This window comes from Lepus europaeus, chromosome 12 (genome assembly GCF_033115175.1).
Source record: "Lepus europaeus isolate LE1 chromosome 12, mLepTim1.pri, whole genome shotgun sequence".
Lineage (NCBI taxonomy): Eukaryota > Metazoa > Chordata > Mammalia > Lagomorpha > Leporidae > Lepus > Lepus europaeus.
In genome coordinates this window covers 68627824-68652657 of record NC_084838.1, presented here as the reverse complement: position 1 = coordinate 68652657, position 24834 = coordinate 68627824, and the positions used below count along the sequence as shown (strand labels likewise).

The 24834-nt window shown below is 41.1% G+C and overlaps 1 protein-coding gene across 1 annotated transcript in view; it reads left to right on the top strand.

Annotated features, from left to right (window-relative positions):
- Positions 1-24834, top strand: part of UHRF2 (ubiquitin like with PHD and ring finger domains 2) — a 96077-nt gene that overhangs the window by 62143 nt on the left and 9100 nt on the right. The window contains exons 10-12 of the mRNA XM_062208274.1: positions 15995-16101; positions 19246-19408; positions 20098-20238. Of these exons, the coding sequence (XP_062064258.1) occupies positions 15995-16101; positions 19246-19408; positions 20098-20238 (411 nt within the window). The remainder of the gene's footprint in view (positions 1-15994; positions 16102-19245; positions 19409-20097; positions 20239-24834) is intronic.

The following is a 24834-nucleotide window of genomic DNA, read 5'->3' as shown; positions in this document are numbered from 1 at the left end:
TGCCGTTGGTTCACCCTCCAATGGCCGCTGCCGCAGCCAGCGCGCTGCGGCCGGCGTGCTGCGGCCGGCGCACCGTGCTGATCCGAAGCCAGGAGCCAGGTGCTTCTCCTGGTCTCCCATGTGGGTGCAGGGCCCAAGCACTTGGGCCATCCTCCACTGCACTCCCAGGCCACAGCAGAGAGCTGGCCTGGAAGAGGAGCAACCGGGACAGAACCGGCGCCCTGACCGGGACTAGAACCCGGTGTGTCGGCACCGCAAGGCAGAGGATTAGCCTATTGAGCCGTGGCGCCGGCCCATTTTGGACTTTTTAAAAAAATAATTTATTTTGTTTAAGTAGTATAACTTTATGCATTTAATATATGCAGTTTAGGAACATGATGCTTCTTCCTCTCGCCTGTCTCCCTCCCATCCATACTCCCGGCCTCCATATTCCTCCCTCTTCCCTTCCCATTCTTATTTTTTACAGAGATCAATTTTCAGTTAATTGTTATGCTCATAAGATTATCCCTACACCAAATAGAGAGTTCACTGATTAATATGAATGAAAGAAAAAAAAGGACAAAAACAAGTAAACAAACAAGGAAAACATTGTACCCTACAGTCAAGGCTAGGGCTGCTCAAAATTGTCACATCTCACAAAGTGTCAGTTTCACTCCTATAGTTTACATTTTGAGTATTCCATTAGTTAACACAGATCAGAGAGACCAAATGATATTTGTCCTTTTTGACTGGCTTATTTCACTGAGTATAGTGGATTCTGTTTGCATCCATTTTGTTGTAAATGGCAAGATTTCATTTTTTTTTTACCACTGTATAGTATTCATAGTATTTATATACCATAATTTCTTTATCCAGTCTACAGTTGATGGACAACTGGGTTGATTCCATATCTTAGCTATTGTAAATTAAGCTGAAATGAACATGAGAGTACAGATAACTCTTTCAGATGCTGATTTAATTTACCTTGGGTAAATTCCAAGGAGTAGGATGGCTGGGTCATACGGTAAGTCTATATTCTGCTGTCTGAGGATCTCCATACCATCTTCCATAGTGGCTATACCACTTTACATTCCCACCAGTGATGGATTAAGGTGCCCCTCCTTCCCACATCCTCGCCAGCATTTGTTGTTTGTTGGTTTCTGTATGGGAGCCATTCTAAGGGGAGTGAGGTGAAACCTCATTGTAGTTTTGAGTTTCATTTCCCTAATGGCCAGCAATCTTGAGCATTTTTCGTGTGTCTGTTGGCCATTTGAATTTCATCTGTTGAAAATTATCTGTTCAGTTCCTTTGCCCATTTCTTAATTGGATTGTTTGTTTTGTTGTTTATTTCTTGAGCTCTTTATACATTCTGGAAGTTCATCCTTTGTCAGTTACATTGTTTGCAAATATTTTCCCCCATTCAGTTGTTGCCTTTTCAATTTACTGAGTGTTTCTTTTGCAGTGTAGAAGCTTTTCGGTTTGATGTAGACCCACTTGTTAATTTTGCTTGTAGTTCTGGAGTTTTTTCCAAGAAGTCTTTCCCTATGCCAGTGTCTTGTAGGGTTCCCTCAGTGTTCCATTTTGAGTGGATTTTTGTGTAAGATGTGGGCAGTGGTTTTGTTTCATACTGCTGCATGTGGAGATCCAGTTTTTCCAGCACTCTTTGTTGAAGGTGCTATCTTGGCACCAGGAATTGATTTTAGCTCCTTTGTCAAAGATAAGTTGGTTGTAGATGCGTGGATTTATTTCTAGGATTTCTGTTCTGCTCCATTGGTCTATACATCTGTTTTTATGCAAGTAGTAGGCTGATTTGATTATGACTGCCTTGCAGCAGATCTTGAGGTCTGGTATTGTGATCCTCTAGCTTTGTTTTTGTTGTTTCAGATTACTTCAGCTATTTGGGGGTCTCTTGTGTTTCCACACAAATTTTTTAAAAATATTTATTTATTTACTTGAAAGAGTTACACAGAGAGAAGGAGAGGCAAAGAGACAGAGAGAGGGGTCTTCCATCCACTGGTTCACTCCCCAGTTGGCGGCAACGGCTGGAGCTGAGCCAATCTGAAGTCAGGAGCCAAGAGCTTCTTCCAGGTCTCCCATGTGGGTTCAGGAGCCCAAGGACTTGGGCCATCTTCTATTGCTTTCCCAGGCCATTGCAGAGAGCTGGATCGGAAGGAGAGCAGCTAGGATACAAACCAACACTCGTATGGGATGCCAGCACTGCAGGTGGCGGCTTTACCTGCTACGCCACAGTGCCAGCCCCTCCATATGAATTTTAGCATCATTTTTTCTATATCTGAGAAGAATGCCCTTGATATTTTGATTGGTATTGCATTGAATCTATAAATTACTTTTGGTAGTATGGACATTTTGAAGATATTGATGTTTCCAAACCATGAACATGGAAGATTTTTGCACTTTTTTATGCCTTTTTCTATTTATTTAATGTTTTGTAATTTTTTTTTTTATTTTTATTTTTGACAGGCAGAGTGGACAGTGAGAGAGAGACAGAGAGAAAGGTCTTCCTTTTGCCGTTGGTTCACCCTCCAATGGCCGCCGCACCGCGCTGTTCCGATGGCAGGAGCCAGGTGCTTCTCCTGGTCTCCCATGGGGTGCAGGGCCCAAGCACTTGGGCCATCCTCCACTGCACTCCCTGGCCACAGCAGAGAGCTGGCCTGGAAGCGGGGCAACCGGGACAGGATCGGTGCCCCGACCGGGACTAGAACCCGGTGTGCCGGCGCCGCAAGGCGGAGGATTAGCCTGTTGAGCCACGGCGCCGGCTGTTTTGTAATTTTTTAAAATTTTTTTATTTTTTTATTTATATTTTATTTATTTATTTATTTATTTATTTTGACAGGCAGAGTGGATAGTGAGAGAGAGAGAGACAGAGAGAAAGGTCTTCCTTTTGCTGTTGGTTCACCCTCCAATGGCTGCTGCGGCCGGCACATCGCGCTGATCCGAAGCCAGGAGCCAGGTGCTTCTCCTGGTCTCCCATGGGGTGCAGGGCCCAAGCACTTGGGCCATCCTCCACTGCACTCCTGGGCCATAGCATAGAGCTGGCCTGGAAGAGGAGCAACCGGGACTAGAACCCGGTGTGCTGCTGCCACAAGGCGGAGGATTAGCCTGTTAAGCCATGGTGCCGGCCATGTTTTGTAATTTTAATCGAAGACATCTTTGATGTCCTTGGTTAAGTTTATTCCAAGGTATTTAAATTTTTCTGTAGCTATTGTGAATGGGATTATTCTTAGACGTCCTTTCTCAGCTATGGCATTGTCTGTATATACAAAGGCTATTGATTTTTTTCTGTGTTGATTTTATATCCTGCTACTCTACCAAACTCTTTTATGAGTTCCAATAGTCTCTTCGTGGAGTCTTTTGGGTCCCTTATATATAGAATCATGTCATCAGCATATAGGAATAGTTTGACTACTTCTTTACCTATTTGTAGCTTTGATTTCTTTTTCTTGCTTGATGGCTCTTGATAAAACTTTCAGGATATATTAAATAGCAATGATGAGAGTGGGCACCCTTGTCTCGTTCCAGATCTTAACGGGAATGCCTCCAATTTTTCCCCATTCAGTAGGATGCTGGCTATGGGTTTGCTATAAATTGCTTTGATTATGTTAAGGAATGTTCCTTCTATACCCACTTTGATTAAGGTTTTCATCATAAAAGGATGTTGAATTTTGTCAAATGCTTTCTCTGCATCTATTGAGGTAATCATATGGTTTTTGGTCTTCTGCTTGTTAATGTGGTTAATCATATTTATTGATTTTCGATGTTGAACCATCCCTGAATACCAGGGGATAAATCCCAGTTGGTGTGGGTGAATGATCTTTCTTATGTGTTGTTGGATTCATTTGGCTAGTATTTTGTTGAGGATTTTTGCATCTGTATTCACCAGGGGTATTTGTGTATAGTTCTTTTTTTCTTTTTAGGAATTAAGGTGATGCAGGCTTCATAGAAGTCATTTTCTAGGATTACCTCCCTTTCAATTGTTTAGATAGCTTGAGAAGAATTAGAATTAGTGCTTCTTTAAATGTCTGGTAGAAGTCAGCTGTAAAGCGTCAGAACCTATGCTTTTCTTTTTTGGAAGGGTCTTTATTACTGATTCAATCTCCATTTTGGTTATTGGTCTGTTTAGGTGTTCTCTGTCTTCATGACTCAATTTAAGTAGATTGTGTGTATCCAGGAATGTATCTATTTCTTCTAGGTTTCCCATTTTGTTGGCATATGGCTTTGTTGTAATTCCTGATTTTTTTTATTTATGTGATATTTGTTGTTATGTTTCCTTTTTCATCTCTGATTCTGTTTTTTTTAAAAGATTTTATTTATTTATTTTATTTATTTGAGAGGTAGAGTTACAGACAGTGAGAGGGAGAAACAGAGAGAAAGGTCTTCCTTCCGTTGGTTCACTCCCCAGGTGGCTGCAACAGCTGGAGCTGTGCCGATCCGAAGCCAGGAGCCAGGTGCTTCTTCCGGGTCTCCCATGCCGGGACAGGGGCCCAAGCACTTAGGCCATTTTCCGCTGCTTTCCCAGGCCACAGCAAAGAGCTGGATTGGAAGAGGGGCACTAGGACTAGAACCGGCGCTCATATGGGAAGCTGGCGCCGTAAGCAGTGGATTAACCTTCGCGCCATGGCTCCGGCCCTCTGATTCTGTTGATTTGGGTCTTCTCCCTCTTTTTTTTTGGTTAGTTGGGCCAATGTGTCAATTTTGTTTATTTTTTCATAAAACCATCTCTTCATTTCATTGATCTTTTGTATTTTTTGTTTCAGTTTTGTTTATTGCTTACTTAATTATTTCTTTCCTCCTACTAATTTGTGTTCTGGTTTGTTGTTTTTCCTAGGTCCTTGAGATGCACTGACAGCTCATTTATTTGCTTACTTTCCAATTACTTGATGTAGGCACTAATTGCTATAAACTTCCCTCTTAACACTGCTTTTGCTGTACCCCATAAGTTTTGATATGAGATATTGTCACCTTCATTCATTTCCAGAAATTTTTTAGTTTCTCTTTTGATCTCTTTTATAACTCGCTGTTCATGTGGGAGCATGTTGTTCAATCTCCGTGTGTTTGCATATGTTCTTGAGATTTTTGAGTTGTTGATTTCGAACTTCAATCCATTGTGATCAGAGAAGGTGCATGTTATGATTTTGATTTTTTTGAATTTGCTGAGACTTGCTTTATGACCTAGTATATGGTCTATCCTGGAGAAAGTTCCATGTACTGCTGAGAAGAATATGTAATCTGCCACAATGGAGTGAGAAATTCTGTAGATATCTGTTAGGTCTATTTTGTCTGTAATGTCAATCTACTCTGTTTTTGCTTTGTTGATTTTCTGCCTGGTTGATCTATCCATTGATGAAAGGTGTTGAAGTCCCCCATTACTATTGTATTGGAGTCTGTGTCTCCCTTTAGATCCAATAACATTTCTTTAAATAGCCAGGTGCCTTTAATTGGGTACATAAACATTTATTATAGTTATGTCTTCCTGTTGTATTGACCCCTTAATCATTACATAGTGCCCTTCTTTGTCTCTTTTAACATCTTTTGTATTAAAGTCTATTTTGTCTTATATTAGGTTGGCTATACCTGCCCCCCCCCCTTTTTCCTGTTAGCATGGAATATCTTTTTCCTTCCTTTCACTTTCAGTCTGCGTGTGTCTTTTTGGTGAAGTGTGTTTCTTGTAGGCAGCAGATAGATGGGTCTTGCTTTTTAATCCATTTGGTGACTCTATATATTTTAACTGAGGAGTTGAGGCCATTTACATTAAAGGTAACTATTGATAAGTAACTAATTGGACCTGCCATTTTTCCGTGAATATTCCTATTACTTTGGGTTACTTTTGTACTTTGACTGGGGGACTTTCTGTCTTCACATTCTTTCATGCTGTTGTGTTTTTTTTTTTTTTTTTTTTTTCCCTGTGTTTCTTTGTGTAGCCCATCCTTTAGCATCTTTTGTAAGGCTGGACTTGTGGTGACAAATTCTTTGAATTTCCGTTTGTTATGGAAGTTTTTTTTTTTTTTTTTTTTTTTTTTGACAGGCAGAGTGGACAGTGAGAGAGAGAGACAGAGAGAAAGGTCTTCCTTTGCCGTTGGTTCACCCTCCAATGGCCGCCGCCGCAGCCAGCACGCTGCGGCCGGTGTGCTGCGGCCGGCGCACTGCACTGATCCGTTGGCAGGAGCCAGGTGCCTATCCTGGTCTCCCATGGGGTGCAGGGCCCAAGTACTTGGGCCATCCTCCACTGCACTCCCTGGCCACAACAGAGAGCTGGCCTGGAAGAGGGGCGACCGGGACTAGAACCCAGTGTGCCGGCGCCGCAAGGCAGAGGATTAGCCTAGTGAGCCGTGGCGCCGGCCTATGGAAGGTCTTTATTTCACCTTCATTCATAAATGAGAGTTTTCAGGGTACGGTATTCTGGATTTTTTTCTCTTAAGATTTGGACTCTATCTTGCCATTGTCTTTTAGTGTATAGGGTTTCTAATGGGAAGTAAGCTATGAGTAATTAGAGATCCTCTGAAGGTAATCTGGCATTTCTCTCATGCACATTTTAGAATATTTTCTTCTTGCTTTATTGTCGAAATTTGACTATAATGTGTCATCGTAAAGATCTTTTCTGGTCATTTCTGTTAGGAGTTCTATGTACTTCCTCTACTTGGGCCTTCCTTTCTTTCTCCAAGTTAGGGAAGTTTTCTGTAGTTAGTTCACTAAGTAAGCCTTCTAGTGTCTTCTTTTTTCCGCTCTTTCAGGCACACCCATATTTTGGGTCATTTGATAGTATCCCATCTACCATCAGCATTGTTTTTAAGTTTTCTAATTTCTGCCTCTTGTTTTTGGTCTGACTGTAAAATTTCCAGAGGTTTGTCTTGTAGCTTGGATATTATTTCTTTGGCCTCACCAATTCTGTTGTTGAGGCTTTCCACTGCATTTTTTATTTGATCTATTGAATTCCTCATTTCTAGTATTTCATTTTGATTTCTCTTTAAAAATCTGAATTCCGTGTGAGAAATTTTCATTCATATCATATGGTTTTCTTTAGCTCGTTGATTTGCTTCTGATTACTTTTTTTTTTTTTTTTTTTGGACAGGCAGAGTGGATAGTGAGAAGGAGAGAGAGACAGAGAGAAAGGTCTTCCTTTTTGCCGTTGGTTCACCCTCCAATGGCCGCTGTGGCTGGCGCATCACGCTGATCCGAAGCTTGGAGCCAGGTGCTTCTCCTGGTCTCCCATGCGAGTGCAGGGCCCAAGGACTTGGGCCATCCTCCACTGCCTTCCCGGCTCATAGCAGAGAGCTGGCCTGGAAGAGGGGCAACCGGGATAGAATCCGGCGCCCCAACCGGGACTAGAACCCGGTGTGCAGGCGCCGCAAGGCGGAGGATTAGCCTGTTAAGCCACGGCGCCGGCCCTGATTACTTTTGAGTAATCCTATGATTAGTTTTTTGAATTCCGTTTCTGGAATTTCCTCAATCTCGTCATCTTTGCATTCTAATATTGAAAATATTGTACTCCTTTGCAGAGGTCATAGTGTCTTCTTTAATCTTGTTTCTTGAGTTTTTGCATTTATTTTTAGGTATCTGTAATTTTTTTTCCTCTGGTAGCTTTTTGTCTTTGAACTATGCCTCTGTGGTTTAGTGGCATGTCTGTGCTTTCAGTGAATACCAAGAGGTATGTGGTGGGTGTGGCCAGGGAGTTTGGTCAGTGCTTCAGGGTGGGGCAAGTATCTGGGGTAATACTTGGGTTGAGCATAGTAGCTTTCCTCTGGTTAGCTGGAAGAAGAGGAATGATCGCCTCTGTTGGTGTGACCACTCTTTCTCCTCCAGACTGAGGAGTGCCCAGGTGTTAGCCCCCAGTGTGTTCAACACTCATCCACACCAGTGCACATACGATCTGCCCAGCCCCTCCTGTGAGCACCATTTCCTCTCTTGCAAGCTGCTCTAGGCCACCAAGGAGCTCTCACAGGGTACCACCCACTATATGATTGCTCAGAACGCAGCCACATCCTATCTCCTTTGTCAAGATCATAGTGTTTTCTTAGTCTCAGCACCTAGGGCTCTTGGTGTCAGGGAGTGCAGGTGGAGTCAGTCCACCCTGCTAGCTTGTCCTGACAGCAGGGGAGCCACGGTGCTCCCAGGGCCACTATCCACATGTGTTCCAGCCTGCTGGTTCTAGTCCTGTTCTCCCAACCAGTGCCAGTGTGGTATGCAGGTTTTTCTCTCTGATAAGATCACTGGGTCACAGGCATGCACTGTACCTGCCAGCCACAGTCCTGCTCATTTCACAGTTTTGCAGGGTGCTTGAGAGAGTCCTGCAGGCTGTTTCCCTTCCCTAGGGGTGGCTCCCCCTCCCCTGCTGTTACCAAGTGAGTGCAGCTGAGGTGATGGAGGCCACCTCGGGCACTTGCTCCTATACTGCTGTGGGTAGCCCTCCTGGCTGGGTAGAGGGCAACCCCAAGAATTGCTGGTTGCATGCACACAGTCTGGGGTGGTGGCTATATGTCTAAGTCCAAAAATGGCTCTGAACCTCCCACCACGGGCTTCAGGTCACTATTGCAGAAGGGAGGAGGGGAGAGAGAGAAACGTGCTGCCTTTTTTTCCTTTCTTCCCCTCCTCTGGGTGAGTGGTCACCCTGCTTTGCAAGGTATCCCAGGTGTACTCGAAGGGGTATAGTTCACCAAGTTTTGACTCTCGGGCACAGGCCATGGAGTCTGATCTCACCTGGATTGCCAGGGCAGGTGGACACCCCCTTTCCTGGATCCAAGTTGCTGGGTGCTCCGTCATCTTGCTGTAACATACTGTCTACATCTTCCACCCAGATTCTGGCCATTCCTACTGCTTTTGCTGGATGTCCCATTGCAATTTCCCCCTGCGGCTTTACCCTGAGAATGTTTTCTCTCCTTTTTTTATATTAATTTTGCCCTACGTAAATCAGACCACCCTGTTGCTGTTCCTCCATCTTAGAACCACCCATTTTTGGATTTTTAAAAAAGATTTATTCATTTATTTTGAAAGAGTTACAGAGAGAGACAGAGACAAGACACAGAGGAGAGACAGATATTTTCTAAGTGATGGTTCACTCCTCAAATGACCACTTTGGGCCAGGCAAAAACCAGGAGCCCAGAGCTTGTATCTCCCATGTGGGTGGCAGGGCCCCAAACTCTTGAGCCATCTTCTGCTTTTCCAGGCTATTAGCAGGGAGCTGGATAGGAAGTGGAGCATCCAGGACTCGAACCACTGTCCATATGGGATGCTTGCACTGCAGCCAGAGCTTAATGGACTGTGCCACAGCAGCAGTCCCACCACCATCTGTTTAGCCATTTGCCTGTGGAAGCTGAAGTCCAGAGTGAAGCTGGGGGGCCAGCGCTGTGGTGTAGCAGGTAAAGATACTACCTGCAGTGCCAGCATCCCATACGGGCACCAGTCCATTCCTGGCTGCTCCACTTCCAATCCAGCTCTGCTATGGCCTGGGAAAGCAGTAGAAGATGGCCCAAGTCCTTGGGCTCCTGCACCCTCGTAGGAGACCTGGAAGCTCCTGGCTCTTGGCTTTGGATCGGCTTAGCTCTGGCCTGTGTGGCCATCTGGGGAGTGAACCAGTGGATGGAAGACCTCTCTCTCTCTGCCTTTCCTTCTTTCTCTGTGTAACTCTGCCTTTCAACTAAGTAAATCTTTAAAAAACAAAAAAGTGAAGCTGGGATTGGAACCCAGTCACTCTGATATAGTATGCAAACATGTTAACTGCTAGACCAAATACGTGCCTTGACACAGCTTTTTCTAAAATCACAAACAATGGGGATGGTTCTGTGGCATAGCGAGTAAAGCTGCCGCCTGCAGTGCCGACATCCCATATGGGTGCCAGTTCAAGTCCTAGCTGCTCCACTTCCAATCCAGTTCTCTGCTGTGGCCTGGGAAAGCAGTGTAAGATGGCCCAAGTGCTTGGACCTCTGCACCATGTTGGAGACCCGGAAGAAGCTCCTGGCTCCTGGCTTTGCTCCCCAGCTCCAGCCATTGTGGCCATTTGGGGAGTGAATCAGCGGATGGAAGACTGCTTTCCCTCTCTCGGCTTCTGTTTTTCTGTAGCTCTGCCTTTCTAATAAATAAATAAATCTTTCAAAAAATTCACAAGCATTGTGGTTAATGCTCCAAAAATGAGCATATTCTCCAAGTGACAACATTCAGTTAAGGACAAGAGAGAAAGCAATCCAAAGAGTAGTTCTGAGGGCCAGTGTTGTGGCATAATGGGTGAAACCGCCACTTGCAACACCAGCATCCCATATTGGTGCCAGTTCAAGTCCCTGTTGCTCCACTTCCAAACCAGCTCTCTGCTTTTGGCCTGGAAAAGCAGTGGAAGATGACCAAGTGCTTGGGCCTTTGTACCCACATGGAAGACCCATATGAAACTCCTGGTTGTGGCTTAGGAGAGTTAACCAGCAGATGGAAGATCTCTCTCTCTCTCTCTCTCTCTCTAACTCTGCCTTTCAAATAAATGAAATCTTTAAACAAAAAATTGGCTCTGGTCACAGCAACACTATAGGTGAGGACAACCTTGTTCTCAGGTACTCTGTGTCACCGTCCACCCTCACTCCCAGCTGCTATCTTCCCAGTCAATACACATGCCTTTCTGTGCCTTTCTCTGGGTTCCTCACACCCTGCAATGTCACCTGCCCACCTAGAGCTCCTGACTCCTCTATCCCACACGACACCTCCCATCTTCAGTCTCCATGCTGTGAACTTCTGTGTGCCAGAAACACTCTCTGGCTGTGAGAGCTTGAGACACTATTGCGGCTCATGGAGACTGAGTTTCCTCAGCAGGAGTAAATGTCCTGTCTTCCTTCAAATGTGCTAAAACAATAATAAACATTATAGTACTAATGTGCAACTGACATATGCCAGTACAGCCATACCATTGTGACAATGTTTGAGTGCTTCCATACTTCTAGTAATGGCCAATGCCAGGAACTCCTCAAAGCATCCTCTGCACTCCCCTGGCTCTGTTGCCCAGCCCTTCCACTGGACTCTCATTGATCTCCCCATGGACCAGCAGCCGTGAGCAATGCCTGGCACAGTGAGGATTGGGGGCCAGGACCTGCCCAGCATCAAGGCCACCACTTGCCCTCAGTGGTTACTTGCCCACACTCTGTCAGTTGTGAACATTGGGACTGTGCTCCTGGGGCCAGTACATTTGAATGTGTCTGTCTGTGGCATTCAAGAATGAACTGCATAAAGGTGGGCTAAGATGGGGTGGGTGTTGTGATTTAATGGTTTAAGCCATTTCCTACAATGCCAGCATCCCATATGGTTGCCAGTTTGTATCCCAGCTGCTCCATTTCCAACCCAGCTCTCTATTAATGTACCTGGGAAGGCAGAAGAGGATGGTCCGGGTATTTGAGTCCCTGCCACCCACCTGGGAGACCCAGATGAAGCGCCTGACTCCTGGCTTCAGCCTATCCCTGTCCATTATGGCCATCAGGGGAGTGAACCAGCAGATGGAAGATCTCTCTTTTTATCTCTTCTTCTTTCTCTGTAACTCTTTCAAATAAATAAACGTATCTTTAAAAAAAATTACCTGTTGAAGAATATCTGGATTAGTTCTAGTTTTTAGCTATTATAGATAAAGTGGCAGTAAACAATGTATACAGGTATTTTTGTGTTTTTTTAAGCTTTTATTTAATGAATACAAATTTCCTAAGTACAGCTTGAGGAATATAGTGGTTTTCCCTCCTTAACTGCCCTCTCACCCCCACTCCTGTCCCACCTTCTACTCTCTCTCCCATCCCATTCCTCATTAAGATTAGTTTTTAATTAATTTTGTATACAGAAGACCAACTCTATACTAAGAAGAGATTTCAAAAATTTGCACACACACACACAAAGTATAAAGTACTGTTTCAGAACAAGTTTTTGCAGTTAATTCTCATGGTACAACTCAAAAAGGACAGAGGTCCTACATGGGGAGTAGGTGCACAAAGTGACTCCTGTTGTTAATGTAACAATTAACACTCTTTATTTATGACATCAATGATCACTCGAGGCTCATGCCATGAGCAGCCAAGGCTATGGAAGCCTTTTGAGTCCACAAACTCCACCGGTATTTGGACAGGGTCATAAGCAAAGTGATAATTCTCTCCTCCAGAGAAAAATACATCCTTCTTTGGTGGCCCCTTCTTTCCACTGGGGTCTGACTCACAGAGATCCTTCATGTAGGACTGTGTGTGTGTGTGTATCTTGGCTTTCCATGCCTGAAATGTTCTCATGGGTTTATCAGCCAGTCCAGAGTGCTTTAAGGGCTGATTCTGAGGTCAGAGTGCTTATTCAGGTATTTTTGTAAAAATAAGTCTTTGTTTCTTTGGGATAAATGCCCAGAAGTGCTATTCCTAGATAGCTGCATATCTAGTTTTCTTTTTTTCTTTTAAAGAAACTGTCTTCCAGAGAGGCTGTACCATTTTACATTCTTGTCAACAATGTATAAGTGATTGAGTTTCCCTTAATCTCAGCATTTGCTGTTAGTGTAGCCAACATGAAAGATAGCAACATGTAGTGATATGTGATAGGTTTTTTTTTAACTTCCACGTTTATTTTTATTTATTTATTTGAGAGATTGGGAGAGAAAAAAAATTTACACTAGCTGATTCACTCCCTAAATGCCTATGATAGTCCTGGACCAAGGGCCAACTTCAATGCTCAATCCAGGTATCCCCTATGGTGGCAAGAACCCCATCATTTGAGCCATCACTGCTGCCTCCTAAGGCTTGCATTAAACAGAAGCTGGAGTAAGGAGGCAGAGCTGGGTATTGATCCCAGGCATTCTAGTATGGGATACAGACATGTTAACCACCAGGCCAAATGCCCACCCATGGTTTTTTGGTTTCTTTGTTTGTTTTGTTTTTAAGGAGACAGAGGTCCCATCTGCTGGTTCACTCTCTTAATGCCCTCAATAGAAGGGCTAGGCTGGAGTGAGCCAGGAGCCAGGAACTCCATCCAGGTCTCTCATGTGGGAGGCAGACACTCAATTACTTGAGCTATGACCACTGCCTTGCATAATCTCTATTTTCTAATTGACTTTTTTTGGGGGGGAAGGGCTTTCATTTGCTTGCTTTTATGAGATGTTATAATGATTAATTTGAGTAGCTGTGGGAAAAACAAAAGGTACTAATGTTTTCAGACAAAAATGGAAAAACTTGCCATCCATCTAAAAGGCAAACTGATAGTGTATTTACATTAACTCTTAAGGATATGGCGATAAACTAGTTAATATTTTAGTCTAGCAGCTTGACAATCAAATGCTAGTTTTAGTACCCTGTGTTTGGATTATCTCTTAAGAAAAGAGAACCCACAAAGGTGAGCTGCCTCTTCTAGTCATCCTAAAAGTAGTTTGCTCAATGGCTGGAAGACTCTGAATCCACACTGTTTGTGTTTATGTCCTAGAGTCATCTCTTCCTAGTGTGACCTTATACAAGTTACGGAACCTCTGACTCATTAAAAAATTTTTTTAAATATTTACTTCATGGGCTTAATGTGAGGATTAAATAAATTAATCATATGTGAATGCTTAGAACCCCCAACCCCACACTGTAGGTACAAGTGTTTTCAGTAGTAGCAGTAGTGCCCAGTTTTGCAGACAAGAAAAACTGAAAAACTGACAAAAATTGAAGCTACACTTTGCCTTGAATTATGAATTGTTAATGGTAGAAAGTTTTTAATGATTTTAGTTATGCTTTAGGATGGTTTACCTGATGGTCTTTAATGTGAATTTAAGGTTGGGATGGAGGTCTTTTACCTGATAGGCATGATGGCAGGAGTGGGAACATCCAGCCTGTCTTAGGGATCTGCTTTAGCAGCTTGGGTGAAGACTAGAGATTGAGAAATGCATGGGAATTGAGTTACCCTGGTGCAGCTCCATGTCCCTTGTATAGGCATAGCTTCTTTATGTGAGTTCTTCCTAGGCAGCAGCACAGGGTACAATTTAGTTGATCATGGACAAGAAGATGCAACAAATTTTGGGTTGAATTTTTCTTTAGGAAAATTAGTGTGAAATAATATTGACTAAGCTGTTACAGTTTGGCAGACTTTTTTCCCTGTGATAATGTGAAGAATTTTTAGATTTATTTATTTGAGAGGCAGAGTGACAAGGAGAGTCAGAGAGGTCTTCCATCTGCTGAATCACTCCCCAAATAACTATAATGGCTGAGGCTGGTCCAGGCCAAAGCCAGGAATATAGAACTCCAAATTGATTTCCCACATAGGTGGCAGGGTCCCAAATGTTTGAGCCATCTGCTGCTCTCTCAGGAACATTAGCAGAGAGCTTGATCAGAAGCTGAGAAACTAGGACTTGTACCAGTACTCCAATACGGGATGCCAGTGTCACAAGTGTGGGCGTAACCTGCTACAAACACTGTGCCTGATAATATGAACTTTTTGTTCTGGTAATGATTGAAGTACAGATGAATTAATGCTATTGAATTTTAACCATGTTTACTTGATTGATTATTTACTGCTTGAGGAACAATCAGATGTTTTTGTTCTGTTTTAAGAAGTTTATCTTTTATTTTATTTATTTATTTTTGAGAGAGGGATACAGATAGGCAGCCAGAGAAAGCTCTCATTAACTTGTTCACTCCCCAGATGGCTAGGCCTGGTCCACCTAAAGCTGTGAATTTATTCCAGGTCTCACATGTGGGTGGCAGGGACCCAATCATCTGTGTCATGTCTGCTGCTTCCCAAGGCCTGCATTGGCAGGAAGCTGGAGTCAGGAGCTGGGGCTAGGTGCTGAACTCTGGTACTCCAATATGGGATTTGGGCATCTCAACCAACACTTTAACTGCTAAGACAAACATCTGCTCCTTACATACTATTTGGTGTGGTTTACATCTGTTATTTTCTCCCAGCCCTTACGTCTTTTTCTAAACATCACTCCCATAATTATATGACAATTATGACTACAATTATTGTGGAATAAATTCAGGCAGCTCTGCTTCTTCGTTTTTTAAGATTTTTTTTTTATTTGAAAGAGTTACAGAGAGACATGGAGAGTCAGAGAGATCTTCGATCCACTAGTTCACTACCCAGGTGGCCTCAGCGACCAGGGCTGGGACAGGCTGAAGCCAGGAGCTTCATCTGGGTCTCCCATGTAGGTGCAGGGGCCCAAGTATTTGGACCATCCTCATTGCTTTCCCAGGCTATTAACAGGGAGCTGGATAGGAAGGGAAGCAGCTGGGACTCAAACCTGTTCTATAAGTGATGCCAGTGCTTCAAGCAGCAGTTTTAACTGTTGTGCCACAACACTGGCCCAGAAGTCTGTTTCTAATCAGTGTAAGAAGTATTCTGGGTACCAGCACTGTAGTGCAGCAAGTTAAAGCAGTAGAGGATGGGCCAAGTCCTTGGGCCCCTGCACCCACATGGAAGCCCCAGAAGAAGTTCCTGGCTCCTGGCTTCTGGTTGGCCCAGCTCCAGCCATTGTAGCCATGTGAGGAGTGAAGCAGTGGATGGAAGACCTCTCTCTCTCTCTCTCTCTGTCTCTACCTCTCTCTATGACTCTTTCAAATAAGAAAATAAATATAAATACATAAATGAAAAGCCTGCTAAAAAAAAAAGAAGTGTTCTGGACTGTGCTAGATATACTTATGTTTTAGCATTCTTTCACATGGAATATACACTAAAGATGAAATTCCTCAATACCTTATTTTTAAAAAATATAGACCTCAATATTGGATTAACAAAAAGTTAGCTTGAAATTTTTAGACAAATTCAAACTTAAAGCACAAGATTTTTAATTACGGCTTTTATCCAAAGGAAGAAGGTACTAAATAATTGACCTCTATAGCGAGCAAGAATTTATTGGAGAAAGCTTCATTGTCTAAGTTCAGTCTAAACTAATTAAAATGATCTTGCATTAAAGAAGAACCACTATTTTGCTTTTATTATTTTTCTGTATCAGAATATCATAATTAATGTTCTGCCTCTGAAATAAGAATTGTTGGAATTATACAAATTTATGTATCTTAATACATAAAATCTTTTCCTATAGGACCGAGGTGATGAGTTCACATACACTGGAAGTGGTGGTAAAAATCTTGCTGGTAATAAAAGAATTGGTGCACCATCAGCTGATCAAACATTAACAAATATGAACAGGTACTTTTGTAAACACTGTTTATAATTTGGATATTATATGAAAGCTTGATTATAGGACTGTAGTTTGTAATTTAGACTGCAGAGGAGAATCCTAAATAGGAAGATAAAGACCAAAAATTTAGACTCCATTGCCTGGTAATGTAATTGTAAGCATCCAAACTTATTTCTTTATACCATTATTTTTAAATGACATGAATTCCTATTCTTACCTAATAATATGTGTGATATATTTGAAAACATGTTAACACCTTTGAAGGAAAAGAGCCTATATAACCTAAGTGAAACTGAGGACAAGGTGGCTTGCCTAGTAAGTATTTCATAATTAAAAGCTGAAGAAATGTTCTGTTCAATACAGATTGATCTTTCAAAGTAACAAACCTCATTTTAGAGGAAACTGAGTAATGTGAAATAGTGTCATGTTTGGGAACCATATGTTTGTACACAAATGAACTACCAGATCATTTAATTAGATCTGCATTCAAGATACTTTAGGATCTATTCCAATAAGATATCTTGTAAGTGTTCTAAAAGGGAATGTTTATTTAGTTATGAAAATGATCTTTTCTAACTAAATCCCCTGAAAGGAATTAAAAAAGAGCCACCTGTGTGACCTTCTTTCTGTAGAAGTATTAATGATATCTCAGCCCTCTTGGGACCAGAAAATTTAATAATTTTAAAATGTTTTATTTCACAAATATATGCTAATACTAATATTAATGATAGGTAACCCCAAACCATCAGATACCATATAATTTGCCATAATGAACTTTTATGATCACTTCATAAAGTTAAAAAATTTTTACATTCCATTAAGAGTATTTTGTGGATTGAGTGAAAATGAGTCTCTTTTTACTTGGAGTCTAACTGACTCAGGTTTAAGTAGTGTCCCTTTAATTTCTTATTACTGTGTGAAGTCAAGAATATAGCAATATGATTTCAAGACTTTATCGCATACCAGGTTACAAAGAATCTCTGTTTTATGTCTTCCATATTATTTCTGACAGTAGGATTATTTTACTGAGCCAGCAGAGGAGACAGGTCAGATTTGCTGGTGAAGACTTTCCTGAGACAAAGCCTAGTCCCTCGCTATTTTTCTGACAACAAAGCAGCTCTTCTGCAGGAATAATCTCAAGACATCTAATAACACTGTGATGCATTTTGTCAGTGAAAATATGTCTTGAATTTGCAAAAGGCCTTCTTCAATTGTCAAATTAGAGAATTTTATTTCCATTTAATATGTTATTTTACTTGAACAAAACTTCCTCCATTAACTATCCACTTTTGTGATATACATAGTAGACAGATTCCTTCAACCTTTGAGTGATCTAATAAATACTGTGGCAGCCTCTTTAAAAAATAACTGATGAGCAATAAAAATGTTTGCTATTTAAAGGAGGGTTTGAAAGTGAAACATTAAAACAATTTGGGATTAACTTAACTTAGATACTGTTGCATCCAGTCAGAGACTATATACTAAGCTGTGAATATTCCTCATAACTGCAAGACCTCTGGGGCAAAGATATGTATGTCTTATAAACATAAAAATTGAAATGAAGGACCCCTGTCAGCTCAGACCCATAGTGTATATACTCTCAAAGTAAGTATACCCAAACAGTGTATGGTTCAGGTCAGCTTTGTTTCTCTGCTAAGAGGAAGCTTATCATCTTCTTGCTTCTGACATATATTCCTTTTCTCCCTAGCTCTTCCACTTATGTAAAAAACTGAAGAGGGCAGCAAGGTAGTATGGCCATGCTTTATCAGGACAGTTAGCTGCAGCTGGAATGATGGAAAAGCTTGGTTGCTTTTTCGCCAAATTTCATCCTCTTGGACTTTTTTCATATGGCTGAATAGCCGATATGCTTTTGAGATGCCAGAAATGAATTGACAATGCAAATTAGTGGTGGCAATAAATATGACTGAAGGCACCAGTGAGCCGCAAAGCATTCCATTCAATGACATGAAGGTAGTACTTATCTGTGCCCTTTAAGGTGAAATATGTATGTCTCTATAGAAGTTCTAACAGTAAGATGTAATACTAGCCTTAAAGAGATGACTTCTACCTTCTAGTTATTTTTTTAATGCATATCCCTTTTGGATAAAAAAAGATAACTTGTTATTCTTTAACTCTGACCTTGACTAAAAGGTTATTTTAAAAAACAAATACTTTAAAAAGATGCCTATACTTAACAATTTTCTTTTCAGTAGGTTAGTCACATAGTCTTAAGATTTGGTTTTTAATTTGAGCTTGCATAAGAAAGAACTTTACCCTGGAAAAATATTTTTCTTTTCACTCCAGTTAGGAAGTTTAAGTGTCTAAGAGGAAAGCACTGATTTTAAACAGGTTCCAGTATTTTGGGTGGGACTAGGTTCTCCCAGGAAATATCTTCTAATATCTAATAAGCTCAGAGACTTATTACTACTATTATTACTACTGTGTGAGAACACATACTAAAAAAGTATCAGCTAAGGCAGGTGCTGCTTCCAGTTGAGTCCTCTTTTGTCTTTATGTCATCAGTAAAACGTCATCAAGCAGCCAAAAATCTTTATTGCCATGATTTAGCACAGACATTGGATGCTTCAGTCTCAATTAATTTATCTTTTTATGGAGACCTTTAAAGAATATACTCATATTGCACTTGTTCTTAATACCTTTTTAAACTTAAAGAATTTCTGTCATCTGTAATATGGAAAGTAGACCTAAGGAGGTCATTTGTACCTTGATGACAAATTTATATTTCTATTTCTTTCTACATTATTCCAGCGACTTAGTTCACGCCCTTATCAAAATAACTATTAAAACAATCACCTGCTTTAGTTTCCAACATTCAACAAACGTTATTTAAAGAGAATTCCATGTATTTCTAGTTGTTTTCTATTATACGTGGCACAGATGTTATTACTTTCAGAAGAACCCTACAGGCTATCTGAGAACCAATCCCCTGGCTTGGGGATGACATCAGAAAACTGATTTGTCTTCTCTGCTGGTGGGGGAAAGCATAATCCTATTATCTGGAATAATATGGAAAGAATCATAGAATCTTAATAATCAGGTAAGGCATAATTTACCTTTTAATTAAGCTAATGACTCGATTATGTACTTGAGGAAAGATTACTTGGTATAAAGACTTTGTTTTATTTTTTTAGGGCATTGGCCCTAAACTGTGATGCTCCATTGGATGATAAAATTGGAGCAGAATCTCGGAATTGGAGAGCTGGTAAGCCAGTCAGAGTGATACGCAGTTTTAAAGGGAGGAAGATCAGCAAATATGCTCCTGAAGAAGGCAACAGATATGATGGCATTTATAAGGTGCTCTATCTAGCATGACATCTTGTTGGTCGCTCTTCCTGGGCTTTCAAGGCAGGGTTGCCTGAGGGGGAACTACTGTGGGTGGGCTGAAAGAAAGAGTAAGCCATCTTATTTGGTATTTCTGCTTTTTCTGGAAATGTAACAGATATAACTTTGATACTTATTTTAAAGGCTTATTTGACATTCCTAAGGGCAGAGTTATATTTTGGGTTAAGATTTTTTTTCCAAGTATGTATTCTTTATGATAAAAACATTAAAATAACTTGACCATTGTGGATCTAGATTCTTAGATGCCTTTCCAGAATGAATTTAATTTTAATGATCATAATAGATTTTCAAAGCAGAACACGTTGTAATGTTAAAATTAGATTCTCATTCTTTGTTTAAAATGAGGGCATCTACTGCCTCAGTTTTAATCGACCTAATATGCAAAATTCTGTTAATGAGCATCATTTTGTTGCTATATTACAATTATAACAATCTATAATTACATAAGAACTATCTTAATATGTAATAGAATAAAAACTTTTAATGAATATTTTTGGCTTTTTTACTATTCTCACAGCAAAGCAGTTGTTTTCTGAAATTATATTTAGTTCTGACAAGTTTACTTAAACCACTAATATGATGAATTTGTGAATAAGTCTGAATTTTAAACCTCAAATTAGTGCTAAAATATTATGACTTAGGTGGTGAAATACTGGCCAGAGATTTCATCAAGTCATGGATTCTTGGTTTGGCGCTATCTTTTAAGAAGAGATGATGTTGAACCTGCTCCTTGGACCTCAGAAGGAATTGAACGGTCAAGGAGATTATGTCTGCGGCTACAGGTTAGATTACATTTGACTAAGATACGCATATATTCATGAAAATGTGTACTTCTGTACTATCTACATGCTTTAACACTCGATATGACCTACAACAGTTGATCAGCAAGGAGAGAGGAATAAAAGCATGCAAGTAAATACAAGGAAGGGAAGGAAAATGGTAGCATCTGAGGTGTCAGACTGTCCTAGGACTAAGGGTGTGTTTGGGAAAAGCTGGACTTGTCAATATAATGTAAAATATTGCCAATTTGATTTGGAAATGACTTGGAAGTATAAGGGAAAGGCAGTCATAAAATGTAGGTGTACAAGGCCTTAAGAAAGGAAGTCCATCCTGGAGGACACAGGGGTCTGTCTTTGGTAGGGGAAGAGTAGGGAGGTGGCTCCTAAGAGTGGTCTGCTTTCTACCCTTCTCATTTTTCCTCACCCCTTTTCTCTCTTCCCACACAAAGCTGTTTTCCTGCCCTGCCACCACCTTTAGTGCTTTGTATTTTTCCCCCTTTGCCCTTTTCAGCTATTAGCCCACAAGAGACTTTGTTGGTTTTGTGTGCATAGTGGATGGTCTGGATGCATTCCCCCTTCACTGCATGTATACCCCAGACTGTGGCCCTGACACTGACTTCAGAGCATGGTATGAGTTCATCCCCTATCATTCCTCATTGTGCTTCCCGTAAAAACTGCTGGCTTTGTCATTTCCCTTGGCTCTGCCAATACTGCATGTGTAGGGGCTGAACTATGGGCAAGTTTTTGACCACCCTGGCAGGTGAGTGTGTGTCTTCTAGTGCAAATCTGTTTCTGTTTTTGTTTTCCTCTTAAACTCTTAGAATTGATTGTCTAAATGAAATTCATCAGCTGATAGAATACTCACCAAAGTAATTCCTTTTATAACTAAAAATTTTTTTAAAGTGTCAAATCCATTTTCTTTTTTTTCTTCCCCAGAAACCTTTTATTTAAAGAATACAAACTTCATGCATTCCATAAATACTTTAGGAACATAATAATTCTTCCCACGTACCCACCCTCCCACCCACACACCCACGTCTCTTCCTCCTCCCTCTGTTATTCCCATTCTTATTTTTTACTAAGATCTTTTTTCAATTAACTTTATACACATACAGTTAATTCTGTACTAAGTAAAGAGTTCCATAAATAGTATGAACAACAACAAGAGAAAAACAAAAATCAAAAACTGGGAGCTGGTGCTGTGGCATAGCAAGTAAAGCCACCACCTGCAGTGCCAGCATCCTGTGTGGATGCCGGTTCAAACCCTGGCTGCTCCACTTCCGATCCAGCTCTGCTATTGCCTGGGAAAGCAGTTAGAGTATGGCCCAATTGCTTGTGCCCGTGCACCTGTGTGAGAGACCCGGAAGAATCTCCTGGCTCCTGGCTCCAGATCAGCCAAGCTCTGGCTGTTGCAGCCACCAGGGGAGTGAACCAGCAGATGGAAGACCTCTCTCTGTCTCTTTTGCTCTTTCTCTTTCTTCCTCTGCTTCTCTGTAATTCTGCCTTTCAGGTAAATAAAACATAAGAATTAAAAAAAAAAAAATCTTCCTGGGGCTGGCTCTGTGGCACAGTAGGTTAATCCTCAGTCTACAGCGCCAGCATCCCATATGGGTGCTGTTTCTAGTCCCAGCTGCTCCTCTTCCAATCCAGCTCTCTGCTATGGCTTGGGAAAGCAGTAGAAGATGGCCCAAGCCTTAGGCCCCTGCACTCTCATGGGAGACCAGGCAGAAGCACCTGGTTCCTGGCTTCGGATCGGCACGGTTTCAGCCATTGTGGCCAATTGATTGTGAACCAACGGAAGGAAGACCTTTCTCTTTGTCTCTCCCTCTCACTGTCTGTAACTCTACTCCTCAAATGAATAAAATATTTAAAACAACAACAACAACAAAAAAACCTTCCTCAACAGTTGAGACAAGGGCTGTTCAAAGTGATTGCATCTCAAAGTGTCAATTTCACTTCTATAGATTACTTTTTAGGTGCTCTGTTACCACAAACTAGCGAGAACTTATGGCATTTGTCCTTTTGAGACTAGCTTATTTCACTAAGTATGATGTTTCCCAGTTTTATCTATTTTGTTGCAAACAACAGGATTTTTTTAACCTCTGTATAGTACTCCATGTTGTACATAATCCCATAATTTGTTTATCTAGTCTTCAGTTGATGGACATTTGGGTTGATTCCATATCATAGCTATTTTGAATTGATTGCAATAAACATGGAGGTACATATGAATTTCATATGCTGATTTCATTTCCCTTGGGTAAATTCCCAGGAGTAGAATGGCTGGGTCATATGGTATGGTAGGTCTATATTCAGATTTCTGAGGTAGCTCCAAACTGTCTTCCACACTGTTTTTACCAGTTTTCATTCCCACCAACAGTGGATAAGGGTACCTTTTCCTGCACATCCTCACCAGCATTTGTTGTTTGTTGATTTCTGTATGGAAACCATTCTAACTGGGGTGAGGTAAAACCTCATTGTGGTTTTGATTTGCATTTCCCTGATGGCTAGTGATCCTGAGCATTTTTTCCTGTGTCTGATAGCCATTTGGATTTCCTCTTTAGAAAAATGCCCATTTAAGTCCTTTGCTCATGTCTTAATTCTAAACTGGGTTGTTTGTTTTGTTGTTGTTGAGATTCTGATCTCTTTGTATATTCTGGTTTATTAATCCTTTATCAGTTGCATAGTTTGCAAATAATTTCTCCCATTCTGTGAGTTGCCTCCTCACTTTGCTGAATGTTCCCTTTTTCTTCACCTTATGCAACCTCTTTATTTAATTTTTATTACCAAAGACACTTTCTATTTAAGGAATACAAACTTGATGCATTTCATAAGTACAACTTTAGGGATATGGTGATTCTTTCCACCATACCCACCCTCCCACTCACATTCCCACCCCTCTTCCTCCTCCCTCTCCAAATCACAGGCCCATTCTCCACTAAGATCCATTTCCAGTTAACTTTATACATAGAAGACCAGCTTTTTACTGAGTTCAACAGTTCGCACACACACACACACAAAAAAAAAAAACCTGTTCCTCAACAGTCAAGACAAGGGCTGTTCAAAGTCATTGCATTGCATCTTGAAGTTAATTTACTTTTTTTTTCTTTTTAGAAACAGTTAACTTTAAAGAAGCACCAAGGATGATGCATCATTTGGGAGAATTAGATATAATTATAATACAACCCTAAGGACAGAGGTCCTGCATGGGAAGTTAGTGCACAGTGACTCTTGTTAATTTAACAATTAACATTCATGTATGACATCAGTGATCACTCAAGGCTCTTGACATGAGCTGCCTAGGCTATGGCAGCCTTTTGAATCCATAAACTCCGTCAGTATTTAGACAAGGCCATAAGCAAAGTGGAAGTTCTCCCTTCAGAGAAAAGTGCATCCTTTCTTCATGACCACTTCTTCCCACTGGTCTCACCCAGTGAGAGGTCCTTCATACAGTACATTTTTTGCCACAGCGTCTTGGCTTTCCATGCCTGAAATGCTCTCATGGGCTTTTCTTGTTGAGTGTTTCTTTCGCAGTGCAGAAGCTTCTCAATTTGATCTAATCCCATTCGTCAATTTTGGCTTTGATTGCCTGTGCATCTGGGGTCTTTTCCAAGAACTCTTTGCTTATGCCAATGTCTTGTAGAATTTCTCCAATGTTCTCTAATAATTTGATGGTATTGGGTCGTAGACTTGTCTTTAATCCACTTTGAGTGGATTTTTGTGTAAGGTGTAAGGTAGGAGTCTTGCTTCATACTTCTGCATGTGGAGAAAGTGAAGCACAATGAACTTTTTTTTTTTTTTTTAAAGATTGACTTGAGGCGGGGGTGGGGGAAAGAGAGGAGATCTTCCATCTTCCATCCTCTGGGTTACTCCCCAACATGTCCACAGTCCTGGGCCAGGCTAAAGCCAAGAGCCAGGAACTCTATTTGGATCCCCCATGTGAATGACAGGGATCCGAGTACTTGGGCCATCATCTGCTGCCTTCCCAGGCACTTTAGCAGGGCACTGGATCAGAAGTGAAGTATCCAGGACTCAAACAGGTGCTGATATGGGATGTGGGAATCCCAAGTGGTCGTTTGACCTGCTGTGCCACAGTGTCCGTCCCCACAGTGAGCTTGAAACACATGCATTATTATAAAACATTTCTTTACTCCCCTACAAGTGGTAGCCTTTAAAAACTAAGGGTAATAGGTAGAATTTTATACTCTAAAGTCTACGTTCAGGTGGCAGACAATTTAGTTGCTATAGGTCTTCTAAAATTTCCTCCTCCCCTAATTTTGTGAGAAGAGAAGAGAAATTTGGCCCTTAAGTTTTTTCTTTTTTTAGATTGACTCCACAATTAACTGTAATCCCAGCGTTTGATTACAGTTTGTTGTGTTCTGTGGTTGATCCTCACTTACCTTCATATCTGGAATCTCGCTTTCTTAAGCTTCAAGCCACTTAGTCACACTCATGAAAATTTATTTTTCTTTTCTTAGATCTGAAACTAAGATTATTGCATTATAAAATGTAATGTTTTTAGCAGACAAGGCTACATGGTTTTACACTGAATTTGGATATTAATTGTCTTTATTCCTTTGAATTCTTTTTTCTTTTCCC